Genomic DNA, 24,070 nt, shown 5'->3' with positions numbered 1-24,070 from the left:
TTTTAATACATTATTGAAACATCATAAATTCGTAATTTAATTAAAATTCACACTTCAAAATCACAAGGGCTTATAATAAGTACATTTTTGGGAGCATACTACTTACATCCAAAATTACTATTACTAGGTGAATTGCGTTCCGCAAAAAAAGATTCAAAAAGGGTTATAGTCTAGCATCCTCTTAAGCACATGATGTTTTAACCATTTAAGATTATTGCTATTGTAAATCACCTAATAATTCTTGTGAACAAATTTTCAGAAATTATTTAAAGTCTACTAATAATTTAAATTAATTGTTTTTGTTTGCAGGAACAAATGAAGAATATGTAGTAAAAATATAAGATCAACATAACTCTGGAAAAAATAAAAAAAAACACTATAACAAGTGTAAAGAAGAGATGGAACTGGACAAATGGAATAATAATGTAGCTAACATTTGATAAAGGTTTAGTTTTACATGTTCAATAATTATAAATTTATTTTAATGCAGATTATAAAAACAATACCGGCCCATAGATTGAAATGCATTTAATAACACAGAATAGTTATAAAATAATGTAATGAATATTATTCATTTTGTTTTATACAAATTACTAAGGGCGTTATTATTAGAGTTAACAATCATACACCATAAATTAGTAACTATAAATAAGATAATTTACTAAATTACATTAACCGCCCTATTTATCGAAGTTATGTACACAAATGAATGACAGTAAATCATTGTTTTACTTTTATTATTTTTACAATTTTAATATATAATTTAGTCATAACTTCAGGATTTGATAGCATCCTTTTTATTAGAATCATCATAACTAACAGATTTGTCTTCTTCATCATCTAAAACAAATATTTAATATATTAATTAACACAATATATTCAGGCATTAAGTGATATTATAATCTTCAAACACAATTGAACCCATAATTGTATGAATAAAATGTATGCACTTAGGGAAGCTTGCCTTAAATAGTAAATACAACACTGCCTATACTTGAAAGTTATATAAACGAATGCAACATAAATATATATGCAACATAATTTCATAAAACTACATAAGATAACATAATTTTATTAGAAACTCACAGAACCTACCCAACCAACCAATTAAAATTTAAAAATCTTGAAGTAATTGATTTTGATGAACATAATGGTTTGGCGCCACTGTAAGTAACATTATTCTATTAAATTAATAATTATATGCGTAAAAAATAAAACAAAACATCATTATATAAGTATTACCTATAGAAAATAGCTCACAATGTTTATGTGCATTATATTAAATTCTAAACAAAACATTTCAATATTGGTATCAAATAATAGACATTAATTCGCCAAATTACAGAGAACTATTCAGGCATTATTAAAGGAAAAAATGTAGCTGTCATTATTTATGAAGAACACTTAGCAACCTTCGTACAAGATCTTGTTTTGGAACATTAAATAGTAAATAATATGTAAGAAAATGTATTTTTGGCTATAAACTAGGGTGTTCATTCTTCAAAACAGAATTTTTTTTTATGAAATTCAAATTTAAAACGTCACATTAGCTCTACATATTTTAAACTTAAAATGATTGACGTATACAATAGAAATTTAAAAATTGGCATTTAGCCACTGCAGTTTGATACCACATTTTTGTTTGTGTTGTGAGTACCTTATATAAAAAATAATTACCTTTTAGAATATTAAATTTAGGTTTATCTACTTCCATCCTTCTAGAGTTAAAACGTACTTATTTTCTAACAGGTGCAACCGTTTTATAAGATCTAAAACAAAAACATTATTATATACCTACATGGAATATTATAATAGTAAAAAAAAAAACAGTGGCTATACCTGTTATCTTTTCGGCCACCACCCCCTACTCCGGGAGCCATTCCTTCATCCTCACTATCGCTAAACTCATTGTCAGGTGCAATTCGTTTGTCTGTAATGGACTGAGGATTCCGTTCATCTGGGTTAACATTATCTTCATCTTCAGACTCACTACTTACACCGTCTTCAGGAATAGCTAATATAAAATTAAGAATTAAATGGTAAATAATTCATTCAAAACTCAAATGTTTGTATTAAAAAAATTACTATTTAATTAAAATTGTGAGTATGATAAAATTTACCTTGGACTTGAACTCCTGGGGCATGAGGTAGCATTCGTAAGTTTTCGAAGAGTCGGTTTTTAATTTTTTCTAAATAGTCAGTAGTATTTGTATTGGTCATATTTGAAGGACTAATATGAAGTTTGTAATCGGGTTGAAAGAATTCAATATACTCATTATAAGGTAATTCGTTAGCAATTTCAGCTCCTAAGGCCACAGCCGTCTCATATGTCCAACATCGAGATACATTTCGGATAGTATAACCACCTCCACCAACCATAAGAAAAGGTAAGCCATAACGTTTCACAAATTCAACACATTTACCATGACCTAAAAACATTAATTTAGTTTTTAAATTTTAAATTTAAAAATGTATTAAATATAAAACTTCCATACCTTTAACAGTTAAATTAAAACATCCAAGCCTGTCTCCTGTAAGTGAATCTGCTCCACATTGTAATACAACTGCACTAGGTTGGAAAGTCTCCATTACTTTAGTAATTATTGGTACAAATATTGATTCATAACTATCATCATCCATTCCATCTCCTAAGGGAATGTTAACTGCATAGTATTTTCCTTTTCCAGCACCAATGTCCTAAAATAATGAAAACATTTCAATATTGCTATCAAATAATTTATTTACCAGAAACCACTTATTAAAATAAATGCTTATATTTCAACCACTGACAGGTTAATTATTTTACTATTCATTGACTTACTCTAAGTTTACCAGTACCAGGGAAATAATCGCCATATTTGTGGAATGAAACTGTCATAACTCTATCAGTAGTGTTAAATGCTTCTTCAACGCCATCACCGTGATGAACATCAATATCGATGTACAATACTCGTTGATGGTATTTAAGCAATTCTAATATACCAAGTACGATGTCATTAACATAACAAAAGCCACTAGCTTCAGATTTTTTTGCGTGATGGAGACCACCTCCCCAATTTATACAAATATCTGTAGATTGCTCATTTAACTTTACAGCTGCTGCTACTGAACCGCCCGCAGATAGCTGGCTAAATTCGTACAGACCATCAAAAACTGGACAATCATCACCTACATTGACTATAAAAAAAAAGAAATAACTGACTTAGTTAATATTTATTAATCAATATTTACAGATACATTTGAGTAAAAGTGACAGTATACTTACATCTTTGCATTTGTTTACGATATTTGTTCATATTATCTGGACGAATACTTTGTAAGAAGCGTATATACACATCACTATGAAATTTGGTCATTTCTTTTACAGTTGCTTTATGAGGTCTCTAAATTATAAACATTGATTTTATTAGCAAATTAATAAATTGAAAAATATCATTAATACTAAAATATATCAAACTTAACTTACATATATTTCCATTTTTCGGTATAAACCGTAATTTAAAACCAATTCATGAGTCATTCGAATCCTATGTGGTTTCATAGGATGACCTTGTCCATAATAATAGTTCTCTATGTCACCTGTAAAAATGTATAGTAGTAAATTAAATTAAAAAGCTTTTTGAAATTGATAGAAAAAGTATTACATCAATAAAAAGCAACCATAGACACAACAACTTTAATACAAATTTAATTTCTTAATACCTTGTACAGTATAAATACCTAAGTATAAATATCTAATTTATAAATATCTAAGGGTGATACACATTATAATATTAAGTTACATTTTTATATTTTTACAACAAGAAGAATTCTTTTTTTTTACATTAGATAATATACCTTGGAATGTTTATAAAAAGTACAATTTTATGATTTAGGTATTGAATATGGCGCTTGATTTGTGTATTGTGTATATAAAAGTATTAACTAACATGTCATATGAGAACTAAACTAAACATTATGTACCTAATTTATAATACTGCAATAGTTGTTATTTTTTAAGTCTATGTATCATGAAATGAATCAAAAGCTGTTGTCATTATTGTACCTATTATTTAAAATTTGAATCACTTAGGTATTGTACTTCTGCCAATGAAAATAGTCATCAGTGGAGCACTCTATACGATTCAGTGGTATAAAACTATAAATTGATACCAATAAAATGTTGTCAATATTTTGAATTTCTCCTCGGATTCCTCAACATCTAGGATAGGTATGTAATATTGACATTGGTATCCAGGTGTAATGACTGAGGTTAACACAACAAAAATAGGGAATAAATCAATTTGTTTAGTCACAACTGGCAGAACTTAAAATTTGGCACAGTGTGAAACCAGCATATGGCTGAGAAACAACATTTTGTTATTATTTTTCTAGAAAGCCATGATATAAAATATTTTGTTTTTGTATTTTTCAAAAAAATAAATACCATCCCTAGTGATTATATATTCTATTCAGAATAAGAACGGACCAGGTGGCGGACAAAAACACATCCAACCCCAAAAATATTCACTATTACCGAATAATTAACAAATCGGCCACCAAGTCTGGCAGTGCCAAGCTCAGTTGCGATACACGAATGCGGTCTGTTCTTATTCTGAATACAGTATATACTTTTAGAAAATGACAATTATAGATAAATCAAATATACATTGACATTATGTTAGGTATTTTAATATAAGAGTTAAGTAAAAATTATACCTACAAATAGTTACATAATATTAAAAATTGTACCTACTTATGATAAAAAATAAAAAATCATTTTTAAAAATGTATCTCTAGTTAGACTAGATAGTTGGGTTTGTATTAGCAAATGAACAAAAATAAACAGTTCATAGAATTTATAAACATAAAATAAGTGATAAAATGTGTTTAATAATTTAACGAGATACTCTTACGTGTAATTATTTATTTAGACGCCACGCACAATGTTACCTATACTTTTATTTTTTTTTTACTTAAAAAATTGCCTTTATTATTTTTAAATTACAATATATACAATTTGTACAGTAAGTAATATTTATGTTACAGACAGATAATGGGTTTATATACACATGAGGAAATCACACATTTGTGACACCTCTTGATTATTAAATGTTATACTTAAATTAAGATTTTTAAATTTTGGTAAGTTGACTATATCTTAGATCTATAAAAAAAAAAAAAATTAAATCAAAATACATTTGTTATTTAAAATTCTTCTCCAATGATTTTATTAAAAAATGAACATAAGGAATTAATTTAAACCCCATTTGTCCATTTAAAAACATGACAGACTTTACCAAAATGTAAATTAATATAATTAATAGCACAAGTAAAAACTACCTTGACTACAATGATTATATCATTTATCAATCAAGCAAACAAAAATACAACAAAACAAATAAATTTATTGAGTCTGAAGATTAATTTATTTTGCATAATTATTTACTTTCATCTTTGTTAATAAAATCTATGAGTAGGTACCTATTTGCAAAAAAATTATGGATACATATATATAAAAGGTATTTGCTGAAGTATACCAAAATGGTGATTTAAGTTCAAATATTATAAAAAGTTTTGAAATATATATTTTACCAAATTTGCTTAGTCTAATGCAATATTAATTTGTTATAATTTATAATTATTATAATATATTATATAAAAAGAAAGTTTAGTTCTTAACAAAATGTGTAGGTAGGACGTAGGTATATATACCTAAGTTAAATATCAGAATTTGTATTTAATATCACATACCTGATTTTCATGTATAATAAGTATGGCTATATTTAATTGTATAATCAACTAAATTATATGTAATTACTTGTAATCTTTATATAGAGTAATTAAGGTCATCAACAATTATAACTACAGTTTATTCGAGTCTTTTATACTTCAGATTATAATTACCTAAGATTTTTACAGATAGGTACTTACAGAATGGAATAAATTGAAGATTTTGACTAAAACAAAATAACACACATAAGACAAATTCAAAAATGTCTTTTACATCTTGGTATGTGCATTTATTCTGTGTGTGCATAAAAATATTTAAGGAAACCATGAAAATTAAAAACAGATAGGTTCATAACTTAGGTACTATACAAATTTAGTAAGTAGCTTCGGTTAGTACTTTATCACGGCTTGCTTGATTACAATATCAGAGATAGTCCTTATTAGACAAATATGTCATCCAAATATGTACAGGACAGAAGTAAAAAAAAAAATAAAACCCCATCAGACTGGGCATAATTACTAAGGTTTTCTTATCGTGTGCCGGTTATTCGGAGACAATCGACAGAGCCGGTAAACACTCTGGAACTGCAGCTGACCAGACACCGAAATAAGGGATGCCTTAGCCGTCACTGGAACGTCAGAAGCATTGAATGGTGACAGTCGAGAGCATACAACAAATTTAACAACGATTTAAACGATACTCACTGTCGTAATAATAACAGACTCTTCTCTTAAACGGCGTGACTGACATTGTGGCGTCCTAGGTCTGGTCGATGGTTTAGGTAGTTCTTGGAGTTATCGGTGTGTGCGCGTGTGGCATACGGCTAACTATCCGGGAAATTATTAATGTTATTTACTATTTACTATTTAGAACATCGCCGTAAACGCGAGTTGGAAACGTAAAAAACGCACCGTACATTTTGAGCAGCTATAATATGATCGGAGCCAATCACGAATGGCCAGCAAACAAACAAACGCCATTGAGATAAACAGTGCGGCCGCCGAGCCGACGATCTAGTCCGGAGCCGTGGCATCAAAAGTACATTCAGTTGGCCAACATGGTCAAGCATGCATGACGTGTTCCTTATCTCGGCCCAATGTCGTCGCAAAATAAATAGAAATTCGACCATGCCAATCGTTTGTACTCTGTTTGTGCTGTTTGTGCCTGGTGGTCCCACGTTTGTGGCCCCCTTCCAACCATAGTTATACCGAGGGGGGCAACGAAACGGGAGCCCACCACTTGACAAAATCAGAAATCCGACCACGCCAATTTGTGAATTCAAATAGAAAATAAAAATAAAAAAATAAAAAAAACTAGATTGAATAATACAAATCTAATTAAAATAAAACAAATTTAAGCAGAAATAAATAAATTTTAATTAAAAAAAATCTATAGTTGAAAAAAATCGATTTTTTATAAAAAATAGATGTTTGATAAAAATGCTGGTGGTTATGTTGGAGCATGTATTATAATTTATAAACAATGATAATGGTAGTCCAATAATAAAGATAAAATATACGTGATGCATAATGTATCAACTGAGTATAATAAAAACTACTAAATATGCATGCAAGCCCTGAAAAAAGGACGAAATATATTCAAAAATATGTAGGTACCTACTTTTTTACTAAAAATGTAATAAAAAAACATCATTTAAAAAATATTTTACAACATATTTATCTTGATCTTTTTGACAACTACAGTTTCAACATTTTCTAGATCCTTAATTTTTAATTCATTTCAACAATTTCACACCTCCAAGTATCAAATGTGAAATGACAAATATCAGCTTTTGACAAAATATGAATAAATTATAGTATTAATTATAAGATGTATAACAGTTATCTTTGTTACCAGATACTAATAGATCCGTTAATAACTTCACAGATATAAGAAAACAAAAATATGCCCAAAATAAAAGAACAATCGTTAATCAAAATATATATTAGATTCTGAGTGGAACGATGAATGTATTGATTTTACAATGATGTGTGTTGTTTTTTTTATTTTTGTGTCTGTCATCACCTTATAGGACAGTAAAAGTGCTTGGACTCTTACTGATAGGAAAGTGAATCTAGTTGGTACTTTGGGGGGTCAAAAGTAAAAATTTCCCAGTAGTTTTCAAAAGCGACGTGAAAAACAAAAGAAAAATTAAGGGAAAGCGAGAATTTTTACGCAAAATCTGTTTTTGAGAAAATCGATTTTGGTTTTTGGTGTAACTCTATAACAAATAACCGTGGGGACATGAAATGTTGACTGAATGTTTATAATTGCATTTCTTATACACCATAACATTTTCCAAATATTTTGAGCTGTTTACGGACATTGTCAATTTCCATTTTTTTTAGTTTTTCTTTCTATAAATATCAATAAAATTTTATCTGTTGAGTAAAAAAGCTTGAAAATTTAATAAATTTTAATAAATGTTCAATTTTTATAGCTAAGGATTGAAAATTGAAAACAAGGCTCCACGTAAATAGGTTATATATAAATTACTTTATTCACAGTAATATAATCAAATATACTTGGTAATATCATAGGCTGACTGACCGTTTTCGCTCAGAACCGTTTTTCTTATACAATGATATTATATCATTGAATTCAAATTTAACACCATCCATTACAGTGACCCACTTGTAACCTAATGTACATAAGAGCAACATCCACTTACCCACCTTTTATTTACAATACTACCAATACCAACTGTTAAATATAACATAACTGTTAACTTACCTACTGATAAGTTATAATTGATAAATAATAATATTACGTAGTATGCTGGTATGCATGTTTATGAAATAGTTAAAGGTAAATGATAAATGATTAAATGAATATATTGGATCATGGATTTGGTTTAAACTGTATAGTTTATACTACTATAATGTAATACAACTCCATGATAAAATATATTAATTTAATCATTTATATCATTTATCATTTATTTTTGTATAATAGTGTATATCATTGTCCATTCCGCTTACACGAATTTTATCTTCATAATTAAATATAAAGATGGATCATTTATAATTTATATAATAAATTATGAATTCCTCATTTTTCAGAGGCTTAGACACCCACCACCACCACCACGACCACCCACCCATTAAAAGAAGCGTGGCGACTGCCATCCTTGACTTATGATTTCAACGCCTTTTGGCTTATGTAGATATTATAGTAGCCACATATACCTAATTTTGCTTTAATCATATGCACGGTTTTGCAATTAATATTATGTATCAAAAAAAGTGTATAAAAACATTTTTAAGTCCTGCACTTATTAAATTTTAAAAATACCTTTAATATTAGCCTTTTAACAATATTAAAATTGAATATAAGTACAAATATAAAATATTATTATAAGGTATATAATAACATCTCGCAGTTTACAGTCTTATTTGGCCTGTTTCTTACAACTGTCTTCTGCGTATCATCAAACATCTGCCATTGGTTCTGCGCTTCCCGAAAAGAATGGAATAAAATGTGGCCCGTTTTCTCACTGCTTATACCTAATAATCAAGTTAGGTATGATATTATGATTAGATTTTATAAAAACCTATAGTATAGTTAGTGCTCAAAAGTTAGGTAATGAGTTTTGGATATTTTTTAAAATTAAATAAGAAACAAGATTATATCAAAAAATTATCTAGACATGGTATCTAGTTAACTATTTTTAAAATCTCACACAAAAACCTTCGTAGTTTGTTTAGAATATTCTTTTTGAATAAATCAATTTATTTTGCTTTAAAACTTAATACCATAACATACCACGGTCAAAACATTCAAAATTTAAAAAAATACCTTTTTTTAATTCAATAGCCCCTCGAAGCTTGTATGATTTTCCTTGTATGTTTAACATGTTTTGAATTGAATCAAGTTTGCATGATATTCCTTGAGCGTAATTTAATGAGCTAACTTTACTATAATCAATCAGGTTATTTGTAAGAACGAAAATATGATAACCATACCTATGTCACATAAAAGACAATAAAATAATACTATTATAATTTTATGTTTACAAAAAAATACATTTATTCTTATCAGATATGGTACCTTAAATTATTCTCGATGATTTTTCCACACATATAACAATTTTCTTCTTCAGACTGTATGGATGATTGTACATTTTGTATTTTACCTATATTAGAAATTAAAAATGTACTAAAAAGCTATTGGCTGGACAGTTTTCACAGTTTCTTGTAATTATGCGTGAAGGATAATCTTTTAACAGTTTTTGTATTAGAAGTTCTATTGTAGTTTCTGAATTTATATAATGAATATAACTGGATTTTAGGATATTATCTTTAGCTGTCATACTTTCTAAAATTATGGCTCGTTTTTTATACGTCTGGACATTGATACCATCTCGAAGAGCATTAAAAACTAAGTTGAATAATAATAAATCTTCTTTTTTGCTATTTATAAACTGATTATAAAGCGGACTATCACACATGCTGACACATAGTGCATGCACTATTGAATCGAATGCACATGTATTTGTTACCTCAAAATGCTTATTGTTAATTAAAACTGGAGATAATTTTGATAACGACCCATTTTGTAAATTTCCAATAACAATACTTTTGGTTTGACTTTGGTCATTATATAAAACTATTGTAGGATCCTTATCCAAGTAGTTTTTCTTTTTTCTTTTATTTTCTGGTCCCAAAGCTTCATCGCCCCAATCTTCCAAAACTAAATCTTCATTAATTTTATTAATATTAGATGTATTGGATGTCATACATCCAATACATTTTCGTTTTTCACCATAGCCTTCCTCATAACCTATCGATACAGAACATTAATCTAATACATGGACTTTGGCACTACAAATAATACATTTATGAGCATCACTTGGAAAATCACCGTTTTTGCAAGCTGAACATAAATTTACATTATCATAATTTGGTTGAATCAGATCTTCATTATTTGGTTGAATCAAATCTTCATTATTTGGTTGTATTTGATGAATTGTAGATTTAAATTGTTATATTTATCGACTCAGATAGAATAATAGACCCTTCAACTGATTTAATATGCGTTTTAATAAAGTCATCTATTCTTAATGGTAGAGTCTTATGATTGAAAATTCGATTTTTCAAATCATTAATAGACTTTCACTTGAAGCACCACTTTCCCTAACAGCACAGACCTTCCCGGGTACCGTCTATAAAGCGCACAATTGATGCTTAACTAGAACTTTCTGATGGGCTGCATTTTGACCTCCCTGGTACCACCCGTATAGTTCTCAATTGATACCTATTTGGAACTTCCCGATTTTAATCGTCCCAAGACCTACCTAGTAATTTGAGTTAAATTGTAAATATATATATATAATATATCAATACATCAATATACTATATTATATCAATACTATTATTATACATTGACGTATTGTATAAACCTTGTATATAATATTATATAGGTACTCGTACTTCTTAATTTGTTATTTTATTATAAACAATAAATATTATGTTTATTATCGATGTTTGTGTAGTGTATGAGCTGCTTAGCACTTCTTGCGATTTCTATACATCTAAAGTAGCAATAATTTTATTGCAATCAACTTCCTATATTAAAATAATTATAATTTACAATATATTATATTATTAACTATTATGGTTCTAAGAACTAACAAGTAAACAATACTAAAATCTATAGAATATATTATGGCGTTGCTATCGCGGAGTACCTACAGACCGGTTGAGGTTTTTGTTTTTGTTTGGAAATATCAGCTATTTTTATATTTTTCGTGAATATGCTAGATCTAAGCATACCTCACCCTACCCAAATGATGAACGACGTCGATACCGCGCGGTACGATATGACCGATGAGTGACCAATGCGTATTTAGTATTTACTATTGTACTATCTAATATAATATGAATCAAGTTTGCATGATATTCCTTGAATAACTAACTAGAACAGAAAAATACCTTTATATTCGGCAACAAATTTATTTAGCCTACTGGACGTAATTGCACTGGTTTTTGGCATTTTTTCGGCAAAATAAAATACGAGCACTCGGATCACGACAAACATGAGGAAACAAACACGACTAATGTATGATTCACTAAAACCTATTCAATAACAGATTACTACTTGCTCCAATAGGTCTCAGATAAGATGAAAAAACGACTTCATCAAATTACATGGATTATAAATATAACTATAAATACGTTATTTTAATGAAAATAAGCAAAATATTACATAATATTATGCATTTAAAAACCGTATATATGCAATAAAAAATCGTAAAATACAGAAATATGCAGTACATGTCGAAAAAGGACAAAATATGCAAAATAAAACTTTATATTTCGGATCTATTGATTACAAATCAAACTTGTAGTTTACCCAGCTATTTTTTGAACTATTCAGAAAAAACATTCTAATGCATAGAAATCCGGGCCCTAGTCATGATTCATGGCTTATATCAGCGAACCATAGGCCTCGTACCCAAGACATATGGTGGTATCTAACAGTCAAATCAGCGTGTTCATGCTGGATACAATATAGCTGTAGCCATATGCGTGCGCACGGTACAAGCCAGTCAAGCCCAGGCTCGACCTGAAACTTTTTAGGGGCATGGTAAAATGTGCGTATATATTTTATTATAATGCTTATATTATAATAATATGTTTGTGGAGATAATGGAAAATTTGTTTGTCGTGAAAGTATAATAAAATTAAAAATATTTGTGTGTACCTACTACTACATACATTTTATTAATCTAACAAAAACATTATACCTTTATAGAAACACAATAACTATAGTACTATAGACATAATTAGATTAATACATCAACATATATGTTGATGTGTTCAAAGAAAAATTAGGGGCGCTGTCCAAATATAAAAGAATTATAATTGCATAGGCTCGAACAGAAATTTAAGTCTGCGCACGTCTATGACTGTAACTACACCAATCCGCGGACAGACTACGACAACAGGCCTTGTTGGCGCACGCCGCGCTCTTTTGTGAGAAGTTGACACGACGTACTCGCTATGTCAGGAAGCTAGTAATAGGTGGTGACACAAATGTAAACAATGGGTATTATAGTGATACAAATTTGACGTATTATATTTCTATCAATTATTAATGGCCTTTAAGACGGCTAACAACAAAAGGTTGGAACTGACTAGACGTCTCCAAGTCAGCTACCGGATATTACAATAATTCAATGAACAGATATACAAAAGAAAGACTTGGCTATTACGACGGCGGCAATGATGGTGTCGGTCGGCGGTGGTGGTCGGAGTAGGCGGTGGACAAGCTATTCCGGGCGATCAGCTGGGCGTTGACGGCAACGACTAAACGCACAATGTGATCGTGAACTTACATTGTAGACGGAAAACAATGACACTTGATACTTAAATGGCTACAAATAAAAACCACAACACCTACGAGGTGTCCACAGACGTCAAAGGCAACGACGTCCGACGTCAAGGGAGATAAAACAACTAGTTGCAGTTGCACCGCCACGCCGGCACACTCATATCCATAACCAGCCTGGCCGATATCATGTTGGATCATGTCATGACGCTCAACACGTAGACTCGCAAAACAGTGCGATAAGAATAAAAACGGTACGGAATTGACGACGACTTGCGGTAAACAGGCCTCCTTGATTCAGCACTGGTCGAGGGACCGATGGCATTTATAGAGTTGAAACGTTTTAATCAAACGACGGAACGGGTGAAGAATAATTTCGGAACACTAATATCAGACATCAGTATGAGGTGGATTTTATTGTAAATTTACCATAAGATATAAATATCAAATATTTATATGTAAAATAAAAGTGAGAGAATAATTAATGCAAATAGGTAAAAATATAGGGAAAGGGTTCTCTTACTTTTATTATAAAAAATAACATTGTTAGTAAGGGTTGAAATTTTACGATGAAATAAGCACAAAAAAACCACCTCGTTAACAATTACAAAATATTCCGTAGATATTTGATTTTAATTATATATATATACATACACGATCGTCAAAAACTGATGAATCAAACAACAATAGATGTAGAGCACTCACTTAATAATAAAAATATAACATGCATGTGATAGCATTTGTAAACCCGAGCAAAGCAAAATGCATTTTAATAACTATACTGTAATGATATGCTCACACACCATTATAATAAACTAAAACTGTACAGAATAATAAACAACGGCCAGACTGTCGTTTGTAGAAATCGGTCGCATCAAATAAAACCATTAACAACGACAATTAAGATATCGGCACGCACTTATAACAGTATTACGTAGGATGTGTGTGACTTTATTTTATGCTGACGCCAAAGAATAATCTAGTTCCCAGGCTCACGATAACTTTTTGATAAAGCCGCCCACCACTCTCTGGTCAGCATCTTCGCGTCGTCCCTTAAACCAGTGCATGAGCACCAACCACCAGAGTAACAACCTCTCAAGTCCCAAAGAAACCGATTTCAACGAGTGACAACTGGACTTCTTATGCGAGCAATAATCAGTGCGTTCTTTAATTCAATTTGTGTATTTGAAGTATTACTTTGTTTTATCTAAAACCTAAAACTCCTACAATATTATCTACAAACAACTGCGAATCAGGTAAGGCATATAATATAATATTTTATGTTGATTGCAGTTAATACATTCTATATGCTTTTTTCCATAAAATTATATTGTACGGTGTATTTGATCTAATTCTCGAATACACGATCTCGAGAGCCCCCGAACACCTGGAGGAAAGTAATAGCGTAATTTTACAACTCTAATTTGAATATTTTAATATAACTATCGACAGGAGTCGTATTTATATTTTATCTTATTTCTACGTAATTACAATACATAAAGAATAAAGATGTATAAGTGCAGTGTATAAGTATAAAATGCCAATATCAGTCATCACGTCACAGCGGTAGTAAATATGCAATTCAAGTAAAATTTCAATAAATAAAAAAAAACTAACCTTAATAATATTTTCAAAAACTGTAAGAAAGTGTCGTATTTAAATAAAATATGATTTATATTGAATTTTTTTTAGTATAGTCATATAATAAGACTATAATTTGTTGATCGTACTTTCCGTTGAGGTTTCCACGTTCCGACATTTCGTCTTGCGTGATATAAGTAAGTATAAAGTTAATTATATCTATATTTATAATTAGTTAGAACATTCAGTTTGTAAGTATATCCATAATATTAGTAAATCTACTAAGCGTAGAAGATTTTTTGAAGAAGTTGAAACATTGACTTTTTAATTGATAACCAACTTGAATTAGGCATGAAATTAATAATATGCTCAATTACATCCATAATTTTTCCTAGTTTGCTAAAACTATTAAAAGGGCATAGATGCATAGTGGTTTTGAAAATTTGAATAATGATTGTATTTGAGTTATCAATTACCTAATTTAATTCTTTATAAATAATAAATATTAGCTCTCAAAATGTAAACTAAATAACAATATTGATTGAGAATTACATTTTATATTACCTAAGTATATTGAATGCATTAAAGTAATAACTATTATTATTTAAAATAAGATACTGAAGAATACATAATATTATTAAATATTTATGGTAAAGTTGACTAGATTTTAGACACATTTTTATTATTTACAAACTTAAGTACTTATGCCTATTTCATTTATTTTACATTTAGGTATATAGTTAAGATAAAAACCATGCCAGATTTAAGTAGTAGTGAAGAAGATGTTGGAATCATGGAATTAAGGTATTTATTTCAATAATATTTATTATAAATGTATAGATCAGAACAATCTATACCTAATAAACATTGTTACACAATAACTATGGTTATGTTCACAATGTTTTTGTTAGTTGAGTTGGTTTAATTTTATTAGCTATCAGGACAAATAGAATGTTCATGATCTTCACAAACATACTTTTATAAAATACGGATATATATTAGGTATCTACAATTTACTCTGCCTCTGAAAAATCTCCGGTCGAGCCTGGGTTGCCCCGTGCGCACGTCTATGTCTGCACATGTGTTAGGTAACTGAAAAAACTATATAGTGAAAACGATTGAATGTCCTACTGTATTATGTGCAGATATATGAAAACTAAAATTATTTTGTATCTGCATAGTTAATATAAGTAATTTAATTAAATTGATGATATTATAAAAATTCTAAAATAGTTTTTCTAATTTCACAACTTTAATTACAAAATAAATAAACGAATAAATATGTCAATATAATCATACAATAAATTGTAACCACCAGGCATAGGTAATATTTAAAATTTAGACCAAAACAATATGTTTTATTGTTTAATTTGTTAGTTACACACTTGTATACAGTGGCGTGGTGAACATTTATAAATCTTGATGCCCAACATATATTTCCGTACCTACCCCCTCTTTATCCCCTTAATATAATATATAGTACATATAATTATTATGTGACTGTAAATATTTTAATTTTAGTTGTATGTTATTGGTTCCTAAAGTGCTCATTTGTTTTTAGAAAGATTGGTGGTAGAATCCAAACATGTCATAGAAAATGGTATACGTTTTAATAACAAAAAGTTACCTTGTATGATAAAACTCATTTGTGCAGATGCACCAGCAAAATCGTTCATTTTAAATGTCAAAGGACATACTGAGTACTCAAGTTGTACAAAATGCTGGGATGAAGGTGAATATTGTGAACGAAGAATTTTTTTTCAGATAAGGCAGGAAAAGAAAGAACCGATCAGGAATTTTTTTTAAAGACTGATGAAAATTACCATTTAGGTGCTAGCGCTCTTGATGAAATTCCATTATTAGGCCTTGTTACCAATGTGCCTTTAGACTATTTGCATTTAATTTGCTTAGGTGTTGTTAAAGAGCTAATAAATTTATGGTTTTGTGATAGCCTTAAAGTGAGATTGCAATTCCGAAAAATTAAAATAATTTCAAATTTATTAAAAAACAATATACACACATATGTACCTTTAGAATTTCAAAGGAAACCTAGAGCATTAGAGTGTTATAAGCTTTGGAAAGGAACCGAGTTTAGACAGTTTTTGCTGTACAGTGGCCCAGTCGCCTTAAAAAATGTTTTGTCTGATGAAGTATACAATCATTTTATGACTTTACATGTTGCAATCACTATTCTTTCTTCAAACAATTTATGCAAGGAAGCAGCAAATTTACTATATGCCCACCAGCTACTTCAACATTTTGTTACATCTTTTAAGACTATTTATGGACATCACCATATCTCACATAATGTTCATGGTCTACTTCATAGTCCAAGATGTAAGAAATTTTGGATCATTGGATATGTTTAGTACTTTCAAATTTGAAAATTTTATGCAAAAAATAAAAAAACTTTTACGGAAAGATGACAAGCCTCTACAACAAATTGCTCGAAGGATTTATGAGATCACATGTTTTCGCGAAAAAGAAACTATGTCTTTTTTATATAATGATAACATAAGTTTTAAAAACCCTCATACTAATGGTCCTCTTTTAAATAGTTGTCCAGATTTTCAATTTTCAACTTTATTATTTAAAAATATGACATTTAAAATTCAAACAAAAGCAAATAATATTTGTGGTCTTACTTCAGGAAAAATAGTTATCATTGATAATATAATATGCTTCAAAGTAAATAACGAAAGTTACATAATCGGTAAAGAATTTTTGGAAATTAAACCATTGTATACTGAACCTTGTGTATCTTCTAATTTGGGTATTTTTATGGTTTAAAATCTTTCTATGAGAAAAATATGGCCCTTCAATAATGTTAACACAAAATACTTTTTGTGTGAAATTAATTTGGAATGTTGGATGTTATTTTTTTCAAATGATATGTTGGAGCTGGAGCATATAGTAAAAATAACGAATATATATATTGAAAAAGTTCGACATAATTACAATAGAGAAAGAGATGCTTCGGAAACATGTGTTCGCGAAATCAAAGCACTTTTTGGCATATTATATACAATTAGTAAGTTAATTTTTTTCAAAAAAATTAAAAAAATTGTTTATCATTTACTATTTTATTTTAGGAGCAATAAAATGTAATCACAGATCCACTGAGGATCTTTGGAAAATAGATGGGTGTGGAGTAGATATTTTAGCATGTGTTATGTCGGAGCATAGATTCCGTTTTTTTCTTCGTTGTATACGATTTGATGATATCCGAGGAAGAGACATAAGAAAAAAAATTGATAATATGACTCATATTCGACATATATTTGATTTATTTGTAAATAATTGTAAAAATACATATACTGTTTCCGAATACTGCACGATTGACGAAAAATTACAATCATTCAGAGGTCATTGTTCTTTTAGAGTATATATGCCAAATAAGCCCGCAAAATATGGACTAAAAATTTTTGCTTTAGTAGATAGTATTAATTATTACACACTCAATATCGAACTTTATGCTGGTAAACAACCAGATGGTCCATTTTTAGTTGATAATGCTGCATCTTGCGTTGTAAAACGATTAGCAAACCCAATTTTGAATACTGGTAGAAATATTACATTTGACAATTGGTTTACTAGTTTTCCATTAGCAGATTATTTACTCCAAAATAAAACAACTATGGTGGGCACAGTTCGAAAAAATAAAAGAGAAATCCCTCCCGAGTTTCTCATTTCAAAAGGTCCGTGACTTATTATATTCGTCATATTTTGGTTTTTCAAAAAATAAATCAATCCTGTCGTATAAAGCTAAATCAAATAAAATAGTTTTGATAGCTTCGACAATGCACAATGATAAGGCTATTGATATGAATACTGGAGAAAAATTAAAGCCAGAAATGATTACGTTTTACAATTCGACCAAAAGTGGTGTAGATACTATGGATTGGATGACTGAAAACTACAGTTTGGCAAGACATAGTGCTCGTTGGCCTCTTACAGTATTTTATTCTCTACTCAATATCGGAGGATTAAATTCAATGATTGTGTACCAAGAAAATACGCAAGTAAAGAAAACACGTTTAGAATTTTTGAAATCATTGGGTAGGCAACTTATGGAGGATCAACTAAAGTACAGAATGACAATTAGCAGTCTGCCCGGACCACTAAAAACAAGACTTCAAAATTATGTTACGGTAGTCAAACATTTTTTATTTATTTATTTTATTTTATTTATATATTTTTTTTTTTTTAAATTTATTTATATTATAGGTTGAAAGAGAAGTGCTCCCTCAAAAGTTGAGAAGTTCGAACCGATGTGCTTTTTGTGAAAGAGCAAAAGACAAAAAAACCACTAAAGTGTGCACCAATTGCATAAAGCCTATATGTAGAGATCACTTGATAGAAATTTGCCCAGATTGTTTTACATTATAATAGTATTGTATTACATTACCATTTTTATTATTTTTTAATTTTTATTCATAAAACTAAAGACCCATATGCAATTCAAATTGTATAATTATTTATGTATATTAATTATAAGTATTGTTAGGTATAAAGTACCAACTTAAAGTAATATTTTAAGTATATTTCATATTATGGAAAATTTTTACTCCGCGCGACCAAAAATAAAAAAAAAATTACGCGACCATTGACGGGTTAACTTTAACTTTTTAACCCGTTAATGCTCAGCATTGTTTTTTTTGCATTTTACCTGTTTTTGAATCAAAATCGGTCATATTTTAGGAAATTATATTTTAGTAAACGTGTTTTTTAGATTTTCGTATTATATCGAAAACCTAAATCATTCAATATAAGAATATCTTTATGAAACCTTTAAGGATCGAGGCAATCAACCCTCGAGATCAAATTGATCTATTCTCGGAAAAGTCACGTATTGATCTAAAGATTGACAAATTGGCAAAACGAAATTGCCCGCCAATTTTTTGTTTCAATTAAATAACTAGATTTCATACTTACTAACATCAATTACATAAAAGTAGTAATTTTAAGTTTTACACTAGTGTTGTCTAACATCTAAGGAATTTATGAGTAAGAATAAGTTTGAATAATGAGTATAATATTTAGATTATAATTTTTTATTAATTTAATATAAGCTTGTTGATTAAATACATTGTGACTTTAATAAGCTCTATTATTTGTCTGTAGTAGACTATTAGTCATTTTATTAAAAAAAAAATTTAAGGATATGGTCCAATTTGACCAAAAACATAACCATCATTGAGGTGGCCCGTTCTTCCCAAGAATGCCAAAATGTTATGATCTCTATTGAGTTGCTGAATATTTTCCCTTATAATTATTGTTGTGTTTTCTCTTCCCGCTCTTGAATGTATATCTCTGATTTGTAGGATTAAATAAGTTATTTAATTTGTTTATTAAATGCTATACACGTTATAAGAAAATTAGTTATAAGTTTCTTTGCTGTTGTCCAAATTCTACAAAAAATTGATTTTTAATTATAACCAGCCTCTTTGTAAATAATAAAGATGAACACATTACATTAGTATGCGGTAATAAATTGCAAATTATAATAAAATGTTTCACAGAAACAAATCAACACTAGCTAATCAAGACATTAAGCAGAACACATACGGTGATTAAAACCAAAGGTAAGCAAATAAAGGAAAATAATTAACTTAAGTCAAGTTAAGAAAACATAAGATTGATAAGTTAACAGTTAACTAATCATAAATTAAACTTGATAAGTAAATTATTATGGAAAAAAATATTAATTTAACTTTAAATTTTGAACTAGTAAATTGCCTACCTTTGATCAATAACATAATTGAAGTGTTCAACATAAATATAATACATTAGCAAATATTAGTTGCATGCAATACTAATAATTATAAATACAGTACTCACAAAGTATAATATAAGCATACAAAATCAGTTATAGGTAGTGAAATAAGTAGTTTTTAAAAAATTAAAATAATAATAATAATTATGTATTTTAAATACATGAATAACTTATCTTTACTTTCCCCATGACATTGATTAATCTATAAATACAGCACAAGCATAGAACAGATTTCAATATAATTAAATATAAGCTTTTGTAAATTTAAATAAATATATCTAAATAATATAATTATAATTTTATAAGTACCTAATTTATATAAATCATCTTAAACCTGGGTAATAACTGCTAATAGGTTTCGTGGTGATCCACGTGCTCGATCAACATCAGGTATTGAAACTTTGACTGTGGTACCAACTTCTAGCGTAGTAAATTTCTTATTAGAAATAGTCATAATTTTTTGGCTTGTTTCTTTAAGCATTCACTTGATTTATGTTGTTCATTCTGTATTTGCTCATAGCGTTGGCAATTCATGCAATTTGTACTTTCATTGTCTGCTTCCAGGAAAATAAAACATCTTTCACATTTTCTTAGGTTTGTATCTAATATGTTTAAATAATTAGTATGTTATTTTCATAACATTTTAAATTTTAAATGTAATATTAATTTACCTGTACCTATTATATTTTCTTGCTGTTCTAAAATCGGTGAAATAACTTCTTCAATATTTTGTTTTGAATCGTGTAATCAAGTTTCTTGCATTTGTTTAAAGTGTTTAAAGAATACTTCTATATCTTTTCCTGTTTTAAATGAATTTATTTCATCATTTGGTAGACCAATCAATAATAGTCCTGTTCTGGCAGTACAGCCAAACATGTCCTCATAAGATCTTCCAATACCTTAAAAAACGTAAAAAAAAACTATTTTTATAATTACTATACAAAAACCGTAGTTGAGCCTGGAACAATTATAGTGTCCTAATAATTTTTAACACAATAATACTAAGAAAATTTAAAAAAATAAATATATTGATTAATTCTAATAATATTTATTTATAATCTAATTCTAAAAAATATTGTCGACCATTGTACATTTATGATTTCTTCATTCAGTGAACATAATTTTGGTTAATTCTAATAAATTAATAATATTTATTTATAATCTAATTTAAAAAAATTAGATTGTTAAGATTTTATAATATTATAAGGCTTTATAAGGTTTAACATTTTACTTTTGTAAAATAGGAATTTAAAGCATTTTTTTCATATTTACAAATAATATGCAAAAAATAGCAAGATACTTATAAAATTAGCAGAAAAAATACAATAAAACCTTTTAAAGCTGCATGCTTAGCTTACTCTGATATAGATAAAAGAAGTCTCGAACCTTGATCATGACGTATTAAACAGCGTAATAATGTTTTGTTAGTAATAAAATATGTTTTTAATAATAGATAAATAGATAATAATAATATATAATATTGTAATAATATTATAATAACTATAGGTTAGGATAATAATTTATTAAAATTTCGAACTGGTGAACTGTGAATCAAGCGATGTCAAACGAATACGATGTCTGCAACGATACTGAAATAGTTAAAATATACGTTATGGGGAAAAAAATCTAATAAAATAAATTACCTACCTTTGATTATTTGTTAGATAACCACGGCATTATTTAACTTAGCCAATAGCTATGTATCAATATTATTATGGTTTGCTCGAGTAAGTTGATTATCATTTATCGATGATATTAATATAAATAATACATACTGTAGTAACGTGTCTGGATAGATAACTGACAGTGGCCTGTATGTTATAAATGTTTAAATGTATAATTTACAACAATGTCCAGCAGGAGTTGGGAATTGACGTGGATAATAAAATAATACCCGTGTTTACAACATTAACCATTATGTGTCAAAAATGATCTTGTACAATATAAATTTACGTAAATTTGTATTGTACAAGATCATTTTCGTCATTGACTGTAACAAATATAACACAAACATAGAACACATAAACATAAAAAAAATTTATAAATACAATAGAGAATAAGACAATAACATAGAGATAACTCATTAGAAACTACTTTAGTAACTCACATAGGAAATCCTAAATGTTAGGGTGGGTACCCATTTGCTTGAGTAAAGTTGAATGGGACGATTCTAAATTATTGTTTGTACGGTGGTCTTCTCCAAAGACACTAAATTTTTCTGGTCCAATTTGGTTAATCCAAAAACCAAGGAAATAATTCTCCAAAAAATGATCTACAATGACTTGGATTTCAGGAAATTGTCTGGCATACCGTACTATGACATTGTATCTATCTAATACAAAAATATTTGGACACAGTGGATTGTTTCTTGTGATAGGCAAGTGAGGATGAGCTAAGACCTGATAAAAAATGTATTAGACTAAGACATGTTAAATTTAATACATCAATTTTTAAAAAACCCTATTCTAAGAATCCTAGCTGCTTCTTCGTGCGTTCGAATTAAATTTAGTACATTGTTAAATTTTCCATGGCAGTTTCGCACGATACTCTGTGTGAAGTGAAACCAATAAAAAACTAATCCACTTATTGGAAAAATGTGTTCAAAATGCATTCACTATCAGTCACAAACCAAACTCTGTTGTAATTTAAAGGTAACATTTCTCTGATAATTCTAAGTACACCACAGTATGTCTCTTTAGTCATACTCTAAAACAGAAAAAAATAATGTCGAAATAATATATACTGACAACAGTGATATTTAATATGTACTTACAACACTTTTGAATACTATTTGAAATGTCAGCAGACATTTTAAGTCGGTTGGATGACTAGGTACAGTTTTAAATGTTTCATCAATACCAACTAAAGTCACAGTGTTTAAATCTTCTCTGTACAGTTCTATTGCAACCCTGTTTGCAAATACAACTCCTACACTTCTTCCACTGATGACTACCTCTTGCTGGACAAATCTTGAGGGTGGCGTTTGCAATGTTTGAGAATAGGGGGGATATTATGGATTATTCAATGTTATGGCAAGTGCATGTATGTCTTGTAGTATTACTGGTCGTTGTAAACTTCTTATCGCACCTACTCTTCTAACAGCTTGGAGATGAGTATAATTACGAGCGTACATGTAAGTTTATATCGTTGATTGATGGTTGTGAGGATGAATGAGTGAAAATATGTTGTCCATAATATCTTTACTTTACTGATACCTTACCGTAACACATTGGATGTGTGTGATTTTTTTTTCTCTCACAAATTAGTGAAATGGTGTTGACCTAGAAGCTCACGTCTATAGTATTTGAATTTCAAATTATCTACATAGATTGTTGAATTACGTCGAATTCCAGAGAGTGTTCTGTATGTTTCTGTAGTACTCCTCCAACTATAACATCTGCAACCACAGCTACATCTTCTTCTTCTTTTAGGGGGGATTATCCATCTTCTTCTACGAGTTCTTTCTCTTCTTGTGGTTCTCCTGGTATTTCATGTTCTTATTCTTCATCTGCTTTACCATCTTTTTCTTCATGTTGGGGCCCAATCTCAACAAAGGGCATTTGTTGGATATAATCGTGATCTTGCAAAATAACGGCTACATTTGAAACACCAACTTCTTCATCATTGTGGTTGCCTAGAATGATATAATCACGATCTCTCAGCGCCAT

General features: G+C 29.0%; 2 protein-coding genes and 1 pseudogene across 2 annotated transcripts; 1 reads left to right on the top strand and 2 right to left on the bottom strand.

The window, feature by feature from the left end:
- Positions 1–721: 721 nt before the first annotated feature.
- On the bottom strand, positions 722–6,463 carry LOC132934229 (histone deacetylase HDAC1-like). Its single transcript, XM_061000510.1, has 9 exons — positions 6,418–6,463; positions 3,467–3,579; positions 3,266–3,383; positions 2,822–3,177; positions 2,496–2,697; positions 2,121–2,429; positions 1,840–2,014; positions 1,678–1,769; positions 722–840 (listed from the first exon to the last, which is right to left on the bottom strand). Exons 1-8 carry the CDS (start codon positions 6,461–6,463, stop codon positions 1,736–1,738), a joined length of 1,353 nt encoding a protein of 450 aa, XP_060856493.1. The 3' UTR covers positions 722–840; positions 1,678–1,735.
- Positions 6,464–17,885: 11,422 nt separating this feature from the next.
- On the top strand, positions 17,886–18,332 carry LOC132932716 (piggyBac transposable element-derived protein 4-like). Its single transcript, XM_060999082.1, has one exon. The coding sequence runs from the start codon at positions 17,886–17,888 to the stop codon at positions 18,330–18,332; it is 447 nt and encodes a 148-aa protein (XP_060855065.1).
- A 2,817-nt stretch (positions 18,333–21,149) lies between these two features.
- LOC132932709 (uncharacterized) lies at positions 21,150–24,070 on the bottom strand (annotated as a pseudogene).

Source organism: Metopolophium dirhodum, chromosome 1 (assembly GCF_019925205.1).
Source record: "Metopolophium dirhodum isolate CAU chromosome 1, ASM1992520v1, whole genome shotgun sequence".
NCBI lineage: Eukaryota > Metazoa > Arthropoda > Insecta > Hemiptera > Aphididae > Metopolophium > Metopolophium dirhodum.
The sequence above is the reverse complement of the archived record's forward strand: the minus strand, read 5'-3'. Positions and strand labels throughout refer to the sequence as shown.